Source organism: Rhinoraja longicauda, chromosome 15, assembly GCF_053455715.1.
Source record: "Rhinoraja longicauda isolate Sanriku21f chromosome 15, sRhiLon1.1, whole genome shotgun sequence".
Classification (NCBI taxonomy): Eukaryota; Metazoa; Chordata; class Chondrichthyes; order Rajiformes; family Arhynchobatidae; genus Rhinoraja; species Rhinoraja longicauda.
Window position 1 is genome coordinate 31,350,280 of NC_135967.1, and position 15,375 is coordinate 31,365,654.

General features: G+C 41.6%; 1 protein-coding gene across 1 annotated transcript in view; it reads right to left on the reverse strand.

Moving 5' to 3' along the window:
* Positions 1–15,375, reverse strand: part of LOC144600620 (protein Shroom4-like) — an 87,125-nt gene that overhangs the window by 2,470 nt on the left and 69,280 nt on the right. The window contains exons 5-9 of the mRNA XM_078412425.1: positions 14,143–14,207; positions 10,831–12,798; positions 6,355–6,873; positions 960–1,137; positions 486–758 (exon numbers count right to left, since the gene is read on the reverse strand). Of these exons, the coding sequence (XP_078268551.1) occupies positions 486–758; positions 960–1,137; positions 6,355–6,873; positions 10,831–12,798; positions 14,143–14,207 (3,003 nt within the window). The remainder of the gene's footprint in view (positions 1–485; positions 759–959; positions 1,138–6,354; positions 6,874–10,830; positions 12,799–14,142; positions 14,208–15,375) is intronic.

Here is a 15,375-nt window from a genome sequence, read left to right on the forward strand (position 1 = left end):
CATGGCTATAAAATTAGACGAACATGGGGATGGATGCAAATTGGTGCCGAGCTGTAATGCAAACGTAACTTTTCTACAAATAATATTTTGAATATCCACAAAGGCACGGTAGCGCAGCGGTAGAGTTGCTGCTTTACAGCGAATGCAGCGCCGGAGACTCAGGTTCGATCCTGACTACGGGTGCTGCACTGTAAGGAGTTTGTACGTTCTCCCCGTGACCTGCGTGGGTTTTCTCCGAGATCTTCGGTTTCCTCCCACACTCCAAAGACGTACAGGTATGTAGGTTAATTGGCTGGGTAAATGTAAAAATTGGCCCTAGTGGGTGTAGGATAGTGTTAATGTACGGGGATCGCTGGGCGGCACGGACTTGGAGGGCCGAATAGGCCTGTTTCCGGCTGTATAGATATGATATATGATATATGATATGATATGATAAAGAGACCAACGAACACAACTGTTAACTGATATTTACTGAAACCACGTACCCGCTCTTCCTCATTTGTCTCAGGATCCAAATTATTTAAGGCATTTTCTACTCTTGCAAGTCGACCCGAGAGCGACAGTAACAGATTCACCACCTTATCCAGATCCCCAATGAACATTCGGTACTTATCAAACTCATTGGGTTTGCAGACATTGTTCACCATTCTTTCAGCTTCTGCCCCCAGTGCACAGTTTGCACTGATGTCTTCCAAGAGGCTCTTCTGGGCTTCGTGCAACACACTGATTTTTCTGCTCAGACTGCAGATTAATTGTTGCTGTGAAAATAGAGGAGAAAAAATATTGAGTGGAAAAGTGCATCCAAGTGGCAAATGCTGTTCCTTAGAAAAGCAGCAAAAATACAGACCTGAAGCAACATAAAACAGTTCACTATATTAGATGATTTCAGACAGAGCTTGTATTGGATCTACTTCGCCTCAATATCCGAGACAAATTCAAATCAAGGAAAAGTGTATTACCTTCTTTTCTATCAACTTATTATCTTCTTCCTCTTCCTCCTCCAAACACTCTTCAGCCATTTTAGGAAGGTCCTTCATCTTATTCAACAGCTCAGCCTTAGCAGTCGATGTGCTATAGTAGGTGGAGCAAGTCGTTGAGCAGACTGTTGCAGTTGGAGAAGTAGCCCGCACTGAAACCCTGTAAAGAATACAGAACCAGTTACCACTTTCCTCTTCGCAATGAGCAAATTAGAAATTAAATTCTGAATTAAATGCCTCAAAAGCTATGAATACATAACATTACATAGTATAAATAGTGCATGAAAAAGTTCAACAGTCCAAATTGATCTATGACGGGATTTAAATTATGCATATTTCATCCCATACCATCCAACTCACTTCATTTTATCAACACAACTTCTGTTCCCACATATAATTCCTACTTTTTAAAATTCCCAAGCTATTTGTTTTCTATGGTCGCTAACTCTATATTTTAAGCACACGCATCTGGTTTTAAACTCCTACATTTAAATTCTGCCAAAAGCTGAAATGTTTCACATTTACTCTGACCAACATATTCATAAACTTCAAACACATGTCAGGTTTCCAATCTTCCTCTTTTGTTTTTTCATTTGAATTCCTGAAAGTTGTAATCCCAAAATCCCAGTACCTTGTGAAATGCTTTTGTGCCTTCCTCAGGGATTCCATGTTTATAGAATGCAAACGTAAAATCAACTATGCCTGAACAAGGCCCTAACTAGCTTCAGCATAACATCATTACTTTTGAATTCTGTAGCTCTAGAAATATATCTCAGTGCTTTGTGGGCATTTGTGAGGATGTTACAAGGTCTAGAGAGCTTGAGTTATAACGAGAGTCTGGATAAGGTTGGACTGTTTTCCTTGGAGCATAGGAGGTTGCAGGGTGAACTTGAATAGGGTATAGGCAAGGTGGATGGTCCCAGTTTTTAGGTAAGGGCATCTAACACTAGAGGGCATACATTTATAATGAGATGGGAAGGATGGTGGGATAATGGAGTGAGTTGCCAGAGAAAGCTGGGGAAGTGTGTACAATTACAATATTTAAAAGTCACCTTGGTATATAGCATGAAACAGGCCCTAGCCATGCATAAGTCAGTGACTCTATGATCTTTACCAGTTCACCACATGTAGGTGTCCAATTAAGAATGGTAAAAAAATACACCCCCTATCAGCTCAGGATTTCGAATTATACCAATTTTGTCTTCAGCTAAGAAAAGACTACCAATAACACCAGTGCCACATGTTTGTTACTAGCTTGTAGTGTGTGTACAAGCTTACCAGTCCACCTTGAATGCTTCTGGTATGTTTGACCTGGGATGGCTCACATTTACCACCTGGCAGAAAACAGGACATCAGGAAGTGTTTAAAAATTGGTTTCTGAAAACTATTAAGTACGCAGAGAAATAAATTAAATGTTACAAATTAATAATAATTTGTATAAAGGAAACATTTTTCCTTTATACAAATTAAAGGAAACATTTCTCCAGGATCCAGAAAAGCTTCTGTTGTGGGCTTAGTGTTTACTAACAACTTTCTCATGCTATTTCTGGCAAATGTAGTAATCTCCAATTGATTTAGGCTCCTCCTGTTCTTACACAATATGTGCAGACAAGAACAGGAAATGTATTTAGAATTTAGTTTAAAATGATGAAGATTATGATTACCAATCCCTTCAGCTGCACGGAGTTGCTGACCTTAGCAGACATTATGATAGTGACCCAGTACAACCAACATGGCTACCAGGGCAGTACCGTTCTCAAGTGTTGTCAAATTTGTTATATTCTAGTGTTTGCTTGCCATCATTAGATGTCAAATGCACATTTTTAGCCATATCCTTCTGGGTGTGGCCGGAGTTTTAGATTTGACTTCCTCGTCTGTCTAGTTCTGAATAACGTGGGAAGCAGTACGACTGCTCTTTGAAGGTGCACTTAGTGAACCCAAGGCAAATTTAACAATGTGTATTTAGGTACAAATATCCAATAGTGTGGAATGTTAGTGATTTTGAAAGGGCTTGAGATTCAAAGTTATCCCCTTACCTTCTGGGTGTAAAAAAGATGTGCACTAAGCCAGTACATTATCCAATTCTTCAATAATTCCCATAATTATCCAAGTAGATACACAATTAGAGCAACACTTTAATGGATAATGCAGGACTGAATGCATTTCCCAATCATGCTTCAAGGCCGGTATTCATTGAGTTTAGTTTAGTTTAGAGATTCAATGTGGAAACAGACACTTTGGCCCCCTGGGTCCATGCTGCCCATCAATCCCCCTTGCACACTAGTTTTATGCCCTATTACACACTAGGGGCAATTTACAGAAGCCAATTAACCTGCAAATCTTTGGAATGTGGGAGGAAAGCGGAGCACCCGGAGAAAACTCTACACAGACAGGACCCATGGTCGGGATCGAACCCAAGTCTGACGCTGCGAGGCAGCAGCTCTACCACTGTGCCACCATCCCACGTGGACATGGTTTTTCACACATTCAAAAATTAATAAAGTTCTATTAACTATATTAAAATAAAAACAAGCCCATACTGGCCATTATATTCCTTTTACATATCTATAAAGGACATTATTATGTATCATTGAAGATCATCAAATGACAAATTACATTTGTAGTCTTAACATGAAATATGGGATCCTAATAAAATAGTTGTCAAATTCTCTGTGCTTTTTCCAGTTTTTGTGTTTCTTGAAGAACATCAGATAGATGTCGAAGGCCTGACGTGGCTTATGCTATGTTATTGAGAAAGCAAGAGAGGAGGTAGACACAAAATGCTGGAGTAACTCAGCGGGTCAGGCAGCATCTTGGGAGAGAAGGAATGGGTGACGTTTCGGGTCGAGACCCTCCTTCAGACTGAAGTTTTTGTTTTACACAGAGCATGGTCAGTGTCTAGAATGAGCTGCTAAAGGTGTTGGTGGAAATGCAATAGCGAAGTTGGCATTTAGACAGACACATGAACAGGCAGGGAATCGGGTGGGGAACATGAGCAGGCAGATGTGCTGTTTAAATTGGCAACATATTCGGCACAGACATTGTGGGCCTGAGGGCCTGTTCTTGTGCTGCACTGTTTTGGGTTCTATATTTACATAGAAACATAGAAAATAGGTGCAGGAGGAGGCCATTTGGCCCCATGCCAGCACCGCTATTCTTTGGGATCATGGCTGATCATCCACAATCAGTAACCTGTGCCTGCCTTCTCCCCATATCCTTGATTCCACTAGCCCCAAGAGCTCTATCTAACTCTCTTTTAAATTCATCCAGAATTGGGCTCCACTGCCTTCTGTGGCTGAGAATTCCACAAATTCACAACTCTCTGGGTGAAAAAGTTTCTTCTCACCTCAGTTTAAAATGGTCTCTCCTTTATTCTTAGACTGTGGCCCCTGGTTCTAGACTCTCCCAACATTGGGAACATTTTTCCTGTATCTCGCTCTTCCAGTCCTTTATTAATTTTTAACATCTCTATAAGATCCCTCTCATCCTTCTAAACTCCAGTGAATACAAGCCCAGTCTTTCCAATCTTTCCTCATATGACAGTACCGCCATCCCAGGGATTAACCCCGCGAACCTACACTGCACTGCCTCAATAGCAAGGATACCCATCCTCAAATTAGGAGACTAAAACGGCACACAATACTCCAAATGTGGTATCAGCAGGGGCCTATATAACTGCAGAAAGACCTCTTCGCTCCTGTACTCAAATCCTCTCATTATGAAGGCAAACATGCCATTAGCTTTCTTCACTGCCCGCTGTATCTCCACACTTACTTTCAGTGACTGGTGTACAAGGACACCCAGGTCTCCTTGCACTTCCCCTTTACCTAATCTGACACCATTGAGATAATAATCTCCCTCCTTGTTTTTGCCGCCAAAGTGGATAACCTCACATTTATCTACATTATACTGCATCTGCCATGCATCTGCCCACTCATTCAACCTGTCCAATTAGGAGACTAATTTCTTTGCTTTCTGGAAAGATTCCACCCATCATGTGACGGTGGCGCAGTGGTAGTGTTGCTGCCTTACAGCGAATGCAGCGCCGGAGACTCAGGTTCGATCCTGACTATGGGCGCTGTCTGTACGGAGTTTGTACGTTCTCCCCGTGACCTGCGTGGGTTTTCTCCGAGATCTTCGGTTTCCTCCCACACTCCAAAGACGTACAGGTATGTAGGTTAATTGACTGGGTAAATGTAAAAAAAAAAAATCCCTAGTGTGTGTAGGATAGTGTTGGTGTGCGGGGATCGCTGGGCGGCGCCGACACGGTGGATCGAAGGGCCTGTTTCCGCGCTGTATCTCTAAATAAAAAAAAGTCGCCCTGCAACCTCCTAACATCCTCTTCGCAGTTCACACTGCCACCCAGCTTTGTATAGTCTGCAAACTTGTTAGTGTTACTTCTAATTCCATCATCCATATCATTAATATATATTGTAAATAGTTGCAACCCTAGCACCGAGCCTTGCGGCACTCCACACGCCACTGCCTGCCATTCTGAAAAGGACCCACTTATTCCTACTCTTTGCATCCTGCCTGCCAACCAATTCTCTATCCATGTAAATACCCTACCCCCAATACCATGTGCTCTAATTTTGCTCACCAATCTCCCGTGTGGGACCTTATCAAAGGCTTTCTGAAAGTCTAGATACACTACATCCACTGGCAAGTTGTGTAGGAAAATAACTGCAGATGCTGGTACAAATCGAAGGTATCGCAAAATGCTGGAGTAACTCAGCAGGTCAAGCAGCATCTCTGCAGATGCTGCCTGACCTGCTGAGTTACTCCAGCATTTTGTGATACCTACATCCACTGGCTCTCCTTCATCCATTTTACTTGTCACATCCTCAAAAAATTCCAGAAGATTAGTCAAGCAGGATATCCCCTTCATAAATCCATGCTGACTTGGAACAATCCTTTTACTGCTATCCAAATGCGCTATTATTACCTCTTTAATAATTGACTCCAGCATCTTCCCCACCACCGATGTGAAGCTAACTGGTCTATAATTCCCTGTTTTCTCTCTTGCTCCTTTCTTGAAAGGTGGGATAACATTAGCTACCCGCCAATCCACAGGAACTGATCCTGAATCTATTGAAGGAGAAATCACCTGAATCTATTGTACATTGGAAAATGATCACCAATGTGTCCACTATTTCTAGAGCCACCTCCTTGAGTACCCTGGGATGCAGACCATCAGGCCCTCACCTACTATTCATAAGCTTGATATTCTTCCTAATTACCCAGTTTCATAGAACTGTTGTGCGCAAAGAGCAATTTCGAGTAGGATGAGCTAACTCACCAGACGGAATATTGGCTCAGAATCTTAGCAAGTTCGAAGGAAAGCACATGGAATCAACAAGATCAGGAAGGCACTCACCTCTCGGAGTTAACATTCAGGCTCAGCTGTAGTGGATTCCGTTTCTTGCGCTCACGTGCCCATGACAGCTCGTCTTTGCTTTCTGGAAAGATTCCACCCATCATGTCCACAGCACTCTTCCTCTTCGAGTTTGGATCCAGAATATCTGCCAGAGATTGGTCTTTCCCGGCAATATCTCTCAGTAACTCCTCAGAAGTCAACTCAGTGGGAGGCCTGCACTTCATATCCGGACAGCACCTCACAGTCTCAATTCCCTCACCAGGATCCCAAGAGGGGGTTTGGATAATGTTTCTTTGTGATTGGGCGACAGGTTTTACGTAAATTTCTGAATCTTCCCACCTTTCGTCTTGCCTGCTGATAATACTGGCGTATGACTCCCCACATCGTTGACAGCCTAGATCCACCTCGTTCTTTGCAGATGGCATGTTGTCTGGGTGGTAGAGTGGTTCTCCTTCAAATGGCCAGTTTCTTCCTCCTCTGGATGTCCCCACTCCCGCTGAATCCATTAATTTTTGCGTTCTAAAGGAAGAAAAAAACACCATTTAAGACCTAACTGAAGAAGCAGGAGCAAGTGAAATCATTTGGTTTCTCAAACATGCTCTACTATTAAACAAAAATTCATGTCTGATCTTCTATCTCAAGATGATTTTTGCCAATTGCTATCCCTCAATTCCTCAAATAACAAGATTGACATCCGTTTTATTGCAAGCAATGACTAAGTTACCACAGCTCGATGATTATTATTTTTTTAAATCCTCTTTTCAGTCCTACATAGTTTATCCTGTTATTTTAAATCTGTGATGCCAAGTTCGACACTACTCTGCCAGGGGAAACATCGCACTACATCTGGCCTGTCAACTACATGACTTTTTTATGCTTCAATGAGGTTGCTTTTCATTCTCCTAAACTTTAGAGAATAGAGTCCTAGCCAACTCAGTATTTCTTCATATGATAGAATTGTTATCCCATAAAGCTATGGACTAAATCTAACACTTATCTAACAAGATTTTGTTGAGCTGCTTTAGCAGACTGTGGGCAAATGCGTTAGGAAATCTTGAAGCTAATTTGTCCCCAAAGGGAATCCCATTTTACTTCCCCTTGCCATTTTCCTTTCTTTACCACCCACTTCGCCTACACTTGAAGTTGCCTATTACTTGGTCACTGGACATCCAACAGTGTGTCAGTGGCCATTCCTCATGCAACTTTTCAAAGCACTTGCAAGGACAACTTCCACACAGCAGCCTCAGTTCCAGGATGGAGTACTGTAACAGCAAAAGGACTTATGTTCAAATCTCATTCTGGGAACCAAGTCCTGAGACCAGGCCAACATGCGTGGGAATGTGCTGCACATACCTTCTTTCAGGCAAGGGCTCCAATACCCTCTCCTCCCATGTCTTCTCCATTGAAAAATAATGACCTAATTTTCTATCCAGTATGGTATGTTCAAGCAGCACTAAAACAGATTATATCAGTAATGGGAGGTAGACACAAAATACTGGAGTAACTCAGCGGGACAGGCAACATCTCCCACTGAGTTACTCCAGCATTTTGTGTTTACCTTCGATTTAAACTAGCATCTGCAGTTCTTTCCTACACATATCAGTAATGGGATTGTGCACTTCATTGCAGTCAGTGGCACCCATTCTCTCTCTAGTCACATGACTCCAGTCCCTAGCCCTCACGTTCTGAGCATAAAACTGGAATTCCAGCTACAGCATCTCCTCAGTGACCATTATTAAATGAGTTTGGACACTCCTATCGGAGATGACAAATGACACTACCAATAATGCTTTTTCATGCAATGCATTTTAAACTATCACAACGCACCAGGATTTTGGACACTTCAACTAAATGTCCTCTTAATACCCACTAAAGGGAGCTGAATATTTATAGCATTTTCCTTTGTGTGTTAAATAAGCACTTCGCTGGAGAATAATATTAGTTTTCTACTTTTAGATATGCCATATGAAATACACCAGGTCCAATACAGCATAATTATTACACTAAAAAACCTCACAGGAGGCCATTTTGTCCATTGGGTCCACGCTGGCTTCCTGGGGAATAATTTAATTAGATCTCCTAATTTCCCTGCACTTTATTCTCTCACACACATCCATCAACACCCCTTTGAGATGTTTTGCCATTAAAATACACTCGGGGTTAATTGATAGTAATTCTTTAAGAGGGGAGGAAGAACAGTGGAGGAAACCCACAGTTAGAGTGAATGTGAAAACTCTATACAGAAAACATCCAAGGTCAAGAATAACACTTGGACACCAACTACTATACCACTGCTGCCACAAGAACAGCTCCCTCTGCTGTAGCCCATTTATGAAGAATGGCAGTCAATCTAGTTGTCTGTCTCATTGATACTCTGGGAGCTAGATTCATGATACTGGAGCTGAAGAAACTCCAAGTTTCCTAAGTTTTAGGAAAAATTTGTTTTCAGTTCTACAAAGAGACTTTATCACAATGTAAAAACAGGAAATGTTGAAAATTTTCGACGGGCCAGACTGCATCTCTGGAAAGGAAAACAGTGCTAAAGTTGCGTCAGAAGCAGAAAAACACTGGAGTAAATCAAGTTGTTGGATGCAGAGAATATGTGTGGCATGTGTGCTTGCTGGAGGTGAGGGACCTACTGACGGGGAAGCTCAGACGAAAAAAAGATCTGTGAATCATCCATCAGTTGAAGAAGGTTCAATTTGAAATGTTTACTTTGCTTCTCTAACCAAGCATGTCTCCTGACATACAGCATTTCCAGCTTCCACAGTGGCTTGTTTAAGTTTAAAAACAAGTGCATTTCAATTTAGGAGGCCAGGAACTTCATTTTTCTCAAACTATCAAAGATATTTTAATTGCAGCAGCTCTCAATATTAAACTACTCCTCAAACACAGATCTTGGTCTTGCGTTTAAATGGTTTTAAAATCCAGTTCTTTGTGGTATAATCGCAAAATGGCCTTTCAAATGAAACAAACAGACCAGCTCATCTATTTAAAATCTCCCCATCCAAAAGCAACACTATTAAATTGTGCACTTTTACATCATGTGCCTTATTGCTTGCATTACCTTCTGTGCCTCATGATGCATGTTCATTTTAAGACCGTATCAGCCGCAGAATTGCTAAGACAATGTCCTACTTCACAGCATCATTTAAGGCCAATCTAATTCATGTCTCTTGATAGCTCAGAATGAGTCAATGTACATGTGGTGTGGCACTGGGCCAAACAAACCATAAGAATCCCCAAGTTAACTAATCTCTGCCAAGGAAGCAGTTGGAATGCTACAGTTGGCCCGCGCATCCATGGGAGCAGGAAAAACAAGTGGAAAATAACCAGGGGTGCAGTGCTGCTTAATTGCTGATTCCCTTCATGAAATGTGCATGTGAACAGGATCAAGTGCAGCAGTTTTATGTTCCAGGCTTGAACAGACTATACACAAGCTTCATAAATGAATACTGGAAATTTGGACAAGGTGTCACTATGCAGCTGGCAGCTGGCATCTGGCAGACCACACCCATCAGCAACCAATGGCTTTGGACGAGCAGAGAAAACTGGATTTAAAAAAGGGAAATCCCCAGTGCATTTACTTTGCTCCAAACTGAATAACAAATACAGTAATTTTGCTTAAAGTTTTGCTTGTTCCTGAAAGTGAGGCTTTTGCTCTTCAGAAATCAAAAGTTACGAGTTACAAAGGTGTACATTAAAAGCCCCCATTCTGGGAACGCCGCCCTTCCCTTATTACATTGATTACATAGGCCCATGTGGTTTTCAACAAATAGTAAAACTTGCCATGTACTGATAAATAGCATCCCTGCTCACCAAAGAAATATGGACTTTTAAAGTAGGACAGATGCTTTCTCTTTTTAACCATTTTCACTCACTTAAAATTGACTCACTAGGGCATAACTATTTGTTCTAATGTTGGTCAGTGAGGTGCCAAAGTCAAGCATAGTGTTGTTTTCACTGGATGTCTGTACCAGAATGTTTTTTCAATACAAGTTGAGATCATACCCTCCAATTTTTACTTCCAGTGAAATTCAAATCTGGATACCTATTCAACTTCTGCAGAAGTGAAATATGTGCACTATTAGTTTGTCTGTAAATCAAAAAACCTGCACGACAATTAACTGTCAGCCTCTTAAAGCATGGGAACATGCACATTTTTCTTATGGAGGGCCACATGGTTGCATGGGACTACAATTTAGCAATTTCCCACTTTTGACCTTAACAAAGAATAGAAATGGGCAGTAGAGGCTAAAGCTTGCAATGCGAATGGGATTTACTGATGCATATGTCGGAATGTTATCGTTACAATAAGATGAATTTAGTGGAAATAATAGACATCTGACAATATCCTGACAAGTAATGTTGCAATATCCTGATATAAAATAATCATCTTATCCTTCTGTGGCAAAACTTCCACTTTAGTTTTAAACTGTTTTCCGCAATGTTCATCATTAGATGTTATGAAATTACCTTGGTGCGACATCACTGTCCACGGGCACTGCCAATTTCATCGCTGACCTATTTGACTTATAATTATATAAGGAAGAGATCATATGTTCGCCTGAAACAGGAACTAAAGAGGAAGGTACTAAACATCTTGGATTAATGAAATTGGATCCTGGATACCTGTATTCAAAGCCCATTGAGTAATCTGCACACATTTGTGATGGATGAGAATATCGTGTTGCAATGTTCCCAGCAGATCCAGTGTTTGGAGATAGGTCTGAATAAGTCCATGTTTCCCTCTCAGTGACTGGTTCAGACTTTTTCCAAATCATAGATGTGGGCTGTGAGATTAACACAGGATCCAATTCATACTGAGCACCTCTCTGTAACCGATATTTATCCACGTCTGGCAATTCATGCAGAGATAGTTTTCGAAACTGGTACTTTTCCACATCTGGCAATTCATGCAGAGACAGCTTCCGGGGCTGGTATTTGTGTAAATTTTGCAATTCGTGTGTTGACAGCTTTCGGCTCTGATATTTGTCCATATCTGGCAAAGCATGTTGGCACAGTTCCCTGGGTGGAATCTGGCCCACGTTTGATAATTCATATTGGCACAATTTCCGGGTTGGATGCCTGTCCATATCCGGTAATTCATGATGGGACAATTTTCGAGGTGGATACCTGTCCATATCCGGTAATTCGTGCTGAGATAGTTTCCTGGCTGGATACCTGTCCACATCTGGCAATTCGTGCTGAGAAAGTTTCCGGGGTGGATATCTGTCCATATCCGGCAATTCGTGCTGAGATAGTTTCCGGAATTGATATCTGTCTATATCCGGCAATTCATGGTGGGACAGTTTCCGGGGTGGATATCTATCTATGTCTTGCAACTCGTGCTGGGGCAGTTTCCGGGGTGGGTACCTGTCTATATCCGGCAAATCATGGTGGGATAGTTTCGGGGGTAGGAAACTGTTTATATCCGGCAATTCATGGTGGGACAGTTTCCGGGGTGGGTACCTGTCTACATCTGGCAATTCATGGTGCGATAGTTTCCGGGGTGGGTAACTGTCCATGTATGTTAACTCGTGCTGGGACAGTTTTCTGGGCGGATAGCTCTCCATATCTATCAATCCGTGCTGGGACAATTTCCGGGGTGGATACCTGCTCACATCTGATAATTCGTGCTGGGACAGTTTTTGTGGTAGGCAATTCGTATCAGGCAATTCGTGTTGGCCCAGACTCCGAGATCGGTACCTATTCACATTTGGCAATTCACGTGCAGGTGATTTCCGGGGCTGTAACACATCCAAATCTGGCACTTTTTGGAACTGGTACTTTTCCAAATCCTCCAATTCATGATAGGATAGTTTCCTGGTCTGGGATTTTTCCAAATCTGGTAATTCACATTGTGATATTTTCTGGGCCTTTTCAAAATTCTCCAATTCACATCGAGGTGGTTTCTTGAGTTGGAACTTGTCTGAAACTGGCAGTTCATGCTGAGACAAGTTCTTAGATTGGTGCGATTCCAAATCTGATGAGCTATGTTGCAATTGTGTCTGGGACTGTTGTTTTCCCAAATCTATTGTTTCATGCTGAGACAGTTTCTGCAATCTGTATTTCTCCAAGTCAGGTGGTGGAGGTCTCCGTGGTGGAGGTTTTTTCTTTGTTTTGTTGGTGGATAAATCATCATGCCTACATGCTTCAAAATCATGTGAGGCACATTTATCTCCTTCAAACTTTCTCAATACAGATGGCGATTCGCAACTAATGTCCTGGCCGGTACAATTGCAGCCAACTTCACTTTGGGGAGCGTGTGCGGAGTATGCAGGATAAGGCAAAGGCAATGCAGTAGATGGGCTGGGTGCCTCCAAAGAGGTTTCCTTTTTTGGTTTCCTTGGCAATTTATTCCACTCATCCTCGAGATTCCTTTTTGACTTTGATTCAGAAGGTGCTTCTTGCACATTGCTTACACACTGTGTCTTTGTTTCTCTGAAACATACCAAATATTAATGTGATTTGTTCAAATATTTTCTTAAGAGTTACATACAATGCGTATTTTGTGTTGGTTTTCCATGCTTTTATTTAACATGCATGCTCAATAATCGGTAATATATATCTAGAGGGGTGTATGAGTGAGTGAGCGAAGGCAGTAGGGCAGAAGACATAAGGAGGCAGTGGAAAGTATGAACCCAACATCAGTGATTGGCAATATTCTACATCCTTATTAAATGGGGTGCAGTTACAGGACACTTTAGTATAATATAACTAGGTTATATTCATTGTGGTCCCTCATTTTATTCCCATCTAATATTGTGCTGCTTCCTTCTTTATTATCATCTTTAACTTGAACTCTGTGCATTTTATTTTATCAATTACAATAAGCTAGATATTAACCCTGCTGCCAATTTGATTGGAAAGTGTTTACAGTTAATTGGAAAAGGCTATGCGCACAACCATATGAGCAACAGATAAGAGAAAGAGTGTAACTAAGGAGTGGCTATGGGATAGTAATTGTGCAAGTGGTAGCGCAGTAGCAAGTGGGAGAAAGAAGCAAATAGCATTCTAGTAATGGGAACAGCTAAAGAAAGGGCTTGTCACTGGCTCAGCCGTCAGTGCTGCTGTTAAACAGTTCTAGCGACTGGGTCAATCCTGACCTTGTATGCTGTCTGTGTGAATTTTGCAGAGTCTTCCTGTGACTGCCTGGGTCTTCTCCAATTTCCTCTCACATCTCAAAAGATGTGATGGTTGGTAGGTTAATTGACTGCTGAAAATTGCCCCTGGTATAAATATGGGACAGGTGATTCAGGGAACATTATGCGAGTGAGAATTGGTTACAGGAAATAATTGGGCTAATGGATCTGATGGGAAAGGTCAGTTGGCACAGACATGATAGGTCGACTGGCAAATGCAAAAGAAGAAATGCTTTGAAGGACACCAAAGATGGTATACAGTGCAATTTTCAAAGCACAAAGTGCGCTGGACACTACATTTACAAATAACAATGTGAGCTTATGATACAGTTGTGATAAATGAAATATAAAATTCCCTGGATTAGTAGATAGTTTTGTGTCTGCTTTATCAGTTGGCTAATTGCTTATTACCAGTAGTCATTAGCCTCAGTGCTGGGTCTTTGATGATGGACACTTAAACCAGGAGGGTGCATGAGTCAAACAATTTGATTATTAAACTATGTCTGTCTTGAGGAAGGGGACATTCAGCAACACGCCTGAAAATCTAACGTCGCAAACACGGTGTGTATAACTGGTCAAATTAAGCTCTGTGCTAAGCAAGGAAGAATGAAGACATTCCGTGGAATTAGTCACTAACTCCTACCTTTCTGGTGAAGAAAACTTCCTGTTTATTATCTCAGTTGGATTCAGTTTTTCCACCGGATATCCCTGCAATGAAGAGTGTCAATCAGTACAAAGAAACATCCGCACTCCTATTTACAGCACAGTTGGAAAACACATCAGCAAATTCTTGGATTTACTCTTGGTAGCTCAAGTGGAGCCAGTTTCCTTAATTAGCAACTAAAGTAAATACCTCACAATGAATGACTAGGTTGGGTTTGTGGAATTTGGAAAAAAGAATCATTGCGGTGCAGAACTAAATGGTGGACTGTATTAAAAATATACTCCAACATGTCATTTCATGACTTGTGCCCTGTTGAAAAGCATCGCAGTTCCAGCACTGTCACCCTCTACTGATTGGACTCAAGTTCTTTATTGCAGTTTTATTTATTTTACCCTGACTCAGATGCACATGGACAAATAGGTTCGCAAAATGTAGATTAAAAAATATAATGTCTTTGATAATGTTTTTTTTCTTAATATTTCCCTTCTTAATGCTGGTGGCTGAGATTGTAGTGACATTTCATAAACATTGATGCTCTTGGCCATTTATCAGATAATCCAGATAGGGTTTTCTGAGGTGGAAGGGAAAATAAGCAACGTTTTTGACATCTGAAGACATACCTACAGCAGAAAACCTGTGACCAAAAAAAAACAGATGGTAGGTATAAAACAACAGTATCAGCAGCTTCTTGGCAGCCACAATATGCACTGGTTCTTCAGCACTGCTAAAGCCATTCACAGTCCAAACATGCAATGTCACAGCCCATTGAGAGCCAAGAAGTTGAGGGGAGGGGGGGGGGGGGGGGGGAGGGGGAAAGAGGAGGGGGAGAACTCTTCAGGTTCAGAGAGGCATCAAGACCTAGTGGAAGGAACACCTCCTCAACAGTGACACTGTGCTGGAGGTACTCACAAGACTTCATCCCCAGTAGCCCATTTGGTCCAGCCTTGCTGTCGCCTCACCACAAGTCAAGTTGACCATAAACCACTTAGAAATAACAAGCCCGTGGAGCAGACAGTACCACTGCTGAAATCTTAAAACTCAGCAGTGAAAAGCTTCATTACAAATCTAAAATCACATCGCCAATATCTGGAAAGAGGAAAATATTTCTCAGGACCTTAGAGTTTCTGTTATTTCTGAAAAGGATAATCTGTACTTGCATCTGACTGGCAAGTACAAAAGGGTCTACCTGCTGTTTTCATACAAAGAACATCA